This window comes from Rosa chinensis, chromosome 4, assembly GCF_002994745.2.
Source record: "Rosa chinensis cultivar Old Blush chromosome 4, RchiOBHm-V2, whole genome shotgun sequence".
In the NCBI taxonomy this organism is placed as follows: domain Eukaryota; kingdom Viridiplantae; phylum Streptophyta; class Magnoliopsida; order Rosales; family Rosaceae; genus Rosa; species Rosa chinensis.
The window spans coordinates 28,431,312-28,436,920 of record NC_037091.1 but is presented as its reverse complement, the minus strand read 5'-3'; the positions used below and the strand labels follow the sequence as shown (position 1 = coordinate 28,436,920).

General features: G+C 36.4%; 1 protein-coding gene across 1 annotated transcript; it reads right to left on the bottom strand.

The window, feature by feature from the left end:
* Positions 1–390: 390 nt before the first annotated feature.
* On the bottom strand, positions 391–1,392 carry LOC112199064 (ethylene-responsive transcription factor ERF118). The gene has a single exon (XM_024340125.1). The coding sequence runs from the start codon at positions 1,390–1,392 to the stop codon at positions 391–393; it is 1,002 nt and encodes a 333-aa protein (XP_024195893.1).
* Between the last annotated feature and the right edge of the window lie 4,217 nt (positions 1,393–5,609).

Genomic DNA, 5,609 nt, shown 5'->3' with positions numbered 1-5,609 from the left:
TAAAGGCAGCTGACATTCTTCTTCTTCAAAAAAAAAAAAAAAGGATACACTCTGCCACAGAATTTTTATTTTATTTTATTTTTCAATTTAGAGAACCAACTTGTTGAATTTACTTAAAATTTATGTAAGTTTGTGATAAAACCTGAATAAACAGTATTGTCATGGGTGGGTGCAATGCAAGAAATTAATAAGGTTCAGTTTGTTGTATTGTCAAGTGATATGCACTGAGTAAGTCAATAGATCGCTCAGATGGGGACATAATTAGCAAAGAAAGAGAAGAAGTAGCAAATATATATGTTGGCATGGAGGCCAAACAAAATAAAAAGACTCCAAATATAGCCAGAACTCGGTAATGATGACGAGAGTTGCACTAGTTATACTGTTATAGGCTTAGTTAGATTGAACTATTAGAATATCGTCAAAGTCGTTACAGTCAGGAAGATTGGTGGGGTTATCATCATCAACTCCACCGATCTTTATATCATCAATGCTACAATACATTCCGTCAAAATACTTACCAAGTTCCTCTAAAGAGGAGGAGGCAATGGAGGAGGCAAGTTTGTCAAGCTCCTCATTATCTGGTACAAAGTTGAAGTCGACGTCTTGCTGTTGCTGATCACTGGGGAGAGACTGCAATGCTTCATCCAGGAAACTCAAGTCCAATGGTATCCGCAGTTGTCCAACATTATTAGTGCCAATGTTTTCCTTGTCTGAATCCGCATTCTTTCCGAAATCAAGAACCGCAACCGGAGGTCCCTTATGGGACAAAAGGGCGTTGCCACCAGAGTTGGAAGCTGTTATTGGAGTTGCTTTTCTTAAAAGAAATAGGTGTTCGTGGTCAGAATTACTCTTGTCATCTTTGTTGTTTTTGTCAGAAATACTGGTTGTAGTGGCCCTCAAAATTTCATCGAACTTACACCTCATGGTCTCGTAAGCCTGGGAAGCTTCCTCGGCAGTGGCGTACGTACCCAACCAAAGTCGGCCACCTTTGATAGGATCTCGAATCTCAGCAGCCCATTTACCATATTTTCTTTGCCTTACACCTCTGAAAGGTGAAGACGAGAATCGCTTTCTTCCTGAGCTAGTTCTAGTCGTTCTTGTCTCTGGTGGGGCTTCACAACCAACTGCCCTACCTGAATGCATGAAGAAAGAATGAATGACTTCCTGTACAAACCTTTTTGATTTTTTTAATGATTTTTTCTTCTCATACTGTGCAGTCTCCATCGTTTCATCTTCGCTCGAGGATGAAGAATCAGTAGCATCGGGGTCGTTAAACATTATCCGGACTTTTCTTGTCAAGACTTTGTTATCTTCATTATGAGCATGAAATTCTCGTCTCTTAGACGACTGCTTGGACTTGTGTTTTCGTTGATTCAATGAAGGCCTTGACATTGTTTTTAGACTAATTCTATCAAGTGTAGATTCCTTCTCCAAAATACAGAAACACATTAGGAACCTGTAAAATATAAAAATTACTGCCAAATCAAAAGCTAAACCGAGAAACCACCATACATGAGGATATAAGATTTACAACCACATTAATGATCATCGACAATGGTACATATAATCAACTGAGCAATAGTTAAACAGACCCAAAAACCACAAAACTGAGCACCAGTTATAAGAAATTTATTCTCATTGAATCCAGAGACCTTTTAGGTTTTAAAAAATTCCGAACAACGACAATATATATAGCATATATAACACCTACAAACTACCTTGGGTACTCTAAGTACCTTTGCTAATTTCCTGTGCTCTAAATAATAAAGCGATGAAAAGGACTTACAGGTATTTAATCGATGAATCTGCAGTGTTTATTATGTATGTATTTACACGCAAATTTATACACTGGAAATCTTCATTAATTTGAATAAGATTTAACCTTCCTAATCTCTATTCTATTATGATCTCCCACATACTATTCTTGTTCCTGAATTATGTTATTCAATTACCAGAAAAATCAGGTAACTTGTGTGAGAAACTTTCAAAACTTAACATTTTTGGCCTTCATAAATTGTTCGATGATTTTCTTTTAGTCTTCTGTAAAATCACAAAAATATGGTAAATAGCTGAAAGATTCTGAAATCTAGTAAATTAGGATAATGTTCAAAGTTCCCGTTTTGTAATAGGACACAAGGATTAGTTGGCATGAGCAAAATTAGGGAATTTTTTTTCCAGGTTAGGTAATTAAATATATACCAGCAATATAACCGGATAAACTTTACAATTTTTTCCTTTTCTTTTTTGGATGCCTTACCATATTATTACTCTCTATATTCAGAACTCAAAACATTTTTTATTTATTATGTTTTTGTGCCAAAGACGTTCATGTATAGTTTTTGATTCATGCATGTGCTCCATCCGGCCTTCTATGACTATGTCGCTTATTTTTGACGGATTTGTTAGGAGGCTGGCGTCAGATTATCGGAGATGAAATGTGGGTTGTGGTACCATGGGTACTTTTATTTTTATTTTATTTTTTTTGAAGATATAGAGTTCATACTAGTTGTATGATCTTGGTTCATAAATAAGAATAGCACAGATGTTTTGACATTAGAAGCGCAGAGTTGTCTATGCTAATAAAATCAACTTGCCTTGTAGGCAATCTATTCTATCTGACTCTAAACGCCGAACACGTAATTGTGGTACGCTAAAGCAAAATACTTCTACAAAGACTTTAGCTATCATAAACATTATTCTAAATAAAACTACTAAACAACTACGGGCTCCTTCCCTTTAGAAGGGTTAGAGCTTTTGACAAGTCCTAAGAACACAAACTTGAGACTAAGCCCAAAAGCCCAATCCCAGGCTTGGACCCAGGAACTAGCAAAAATAAGAGCAAAATCCCTAGCTTCTGCCGGCCCATCGCCGCCGCCGCCAAGTTTTCCAACAATCAGCCCTTCCAGCACAACATCAACACCACCTCGCCTCGATCTGCAACCAATTAAGCCCGGATCAACAGCCTAAAATGCTCGGTGCTGGATTGATTGAAAAAAATAATAAAATTTTTTTTTGATTTAACAACATCGAAATGATCTGCCGACGACATTGACCTGGAATCTTGATTACTGCTGCCCAAGGTGCAATTCGCATACATCTTTATCCAATAAACGTGCAAGCATCACTTACCTGATCCCTGAGATTCATTGCCTAAACCATTGCAGACAAACTAGCAAACACCAATAAAAAAAACCATCTAGATTGAAACATCTACACCCACCGTAACCACGTACTCCCTCCTACAAGGAAGAGAGGACCAAGACGGGTCTTCTGTACTCGAGGCGGAGGCTGCCGCCATAGCTGGCTACTAGATGAAACCCTAGCAGAGAGGGTTGGCCGGTCTCTCTCTCATGTAACAATGCTATTTAGACTAACTTATATGGTGATCAGACCATTCACAATATTCAATACCATAGGTACTTTGTTTTCTAGTATTGTTAGTTTTTTTTTTTTTTTTGGGTTTGTTTTTGGGTCTTTCTAAATGTACCCAGCAAATATCTTACTACACCCAGCAATATAAATTATGATTATTATTTCCAGTATTACCCCTTATATTAATTTTAGGAAAAAAACAGAAGAAAAAGACGAACAATAAAACACTGCACTTGCTATACATCGATGGCGGTTTTCTTCCTCTTCCATTATTTCTTTGTTTTCTTCTTTGATCTTCCCTTTGTCTGTCTTCCTCTCACGTTTTGGAGCCAACAACTTGAATTGCTCCTCTTCCATCTCAGCTTTACTTTCATTAGTAGTGTTCACCTGGTCAGTTGCTGACCAAATAATTTATGCTCAATAACCCTTAGATTTACATCCAAGGGTGAAAAACAAAACACCTCAACTTAAAAATAATTCTCTCCGCCATTAGATTTACATCCAACGGTGATTGAGTATTATTTTCTTGGTCAGAGCAACTGACCAGGTGAACATTTTCGTTACTTTCATATGATATATATGTTGATTAACTTTTCAAACTGGTAATCATTCATACTGATATAATTTACATGTACAACTAATGAACAACGGGATTTATGCTTTCAGTATTAAAAAAAATAAAAAATCAGTTTCAGCCAAAAGAAAAAGGAAGAAGAAGGTATTCTAGAATGTAAATAGGAAAACACAAATATATATATGTTTTTCATTATGCAGAGTATTATATGACCATCAAAACTCAAAAGGCTTGGGTAGAAAAACAGAGAATATCAGGAGATGGAGTTTGGGGGTCACCAATGTCTTTTTTCTTTTTTGATAAGAAGGAGGTCACTCTTTATTGAACTGAGGAAAAATTACATAATGCCAAGTTCTGCTGCAACTATAGGTAGTAAAGGAGTAGATGAAAACAAAAATTCCTGACAAGTAAATGAAGCATAGGCTGCCATCAAATGTGCAACAGAATTTGCACTTCTTCTAACATGTACAACTTTCAAAGCCTGACCATGAACTAAAGTCTCCACCACGTCATCGTATAAACGACCCAAAACAGAGGAATTAATACCAGAAGGTTGGAGAAGGTGGAAGAGTGCAGTCTAGGGATATTCAGGCGAGTTTGAGTTTTTTTTTATATTATTATTATTATTTTTTTCAAAATAAAGGATAATATTGGAAATATGAAGCAAAATATTGAAATGCTGGGTACATAAAGAAATTTGCTGAGTACATATAGCAACACCCTTGTTTTTAATCCCCTTTAGTGGAATTGGTCTTTTGAACCTCCATGCTAATATTATAGTGTCATGGTTACGATATTGTTTTTGGAGACTAACTATTTTATCACCCATGTACGTATTCTTGTTGTCATGTGCCCTTTGCACGTGATCTAGTACATACCTTGGGACACTATGGGGAAGATAACGTATTTTTCGGGGAGACTTTTATTAGACCGGACTCTATAGTACCTAAACTTTTAAAATGATCAATTAGATACCTGAACTCTGAAAACAAGATCAATTAGATACTTCCATCACTTCGTGGTCAAATCATCGTTAAATATCAAGCATGTGTCATTCATGTGACCGAAAACTTAGGGGTAAAAAAGGCTTTTTCAGTTTCTTCTTCTTTCTTCTCACAAGCGAAGTGCGAGAGAATTAATCTTTTTCTTCTCATAACTAACAATTTGCTTCCAAGTTCCAACAACCCAAATTCCTTAGATTGTTTGAAGTTATGACCGAATTATTCATGATTCTCTCGAAATGCGAAGGTTAGAAGCTGCAAATTGGAAAATTTCATCTTTTTTCACTTTGCAATGAGAAACAAAAACTTCTATCGCTGCAGTTCCCATGCCATAACCCAAATGGAAAATCTTAGATATACCTGCTACCTGTCGAATTTCAGGTCTTTTAAGTAAGAAGGGTAGGTTGCAGCTCATAATTTTTCCATTTTTTTTTTCTTGTGAACGGTCATTTTGGTTCTTCTGGGTTTGTTTGAGCCCCGAGGTTTTTCTTTGCTCAAACACTCTTGAATGGTTTTGGGTTGAACAAAGTGAAAATGTCACCATTACCGATTAATTGATCCGCAACATTCAATTTGGATTTCTAGATGTCATTTTGGTTCTTCTTGGTTTGTTTGAGCCCCAAGGTTTTTCTTTGCTCAGAATTAGCTCTTGACTCAACGAG

Coding starts and splice junctions, on each gene's coding strand:
- LOC112199064 (XM_024340125.1), bottom strand. CDS start 1,392: ATGTCAAGGCCTTCATTGAATCAACGAAAACACAAGTCCAAGCAGTCG.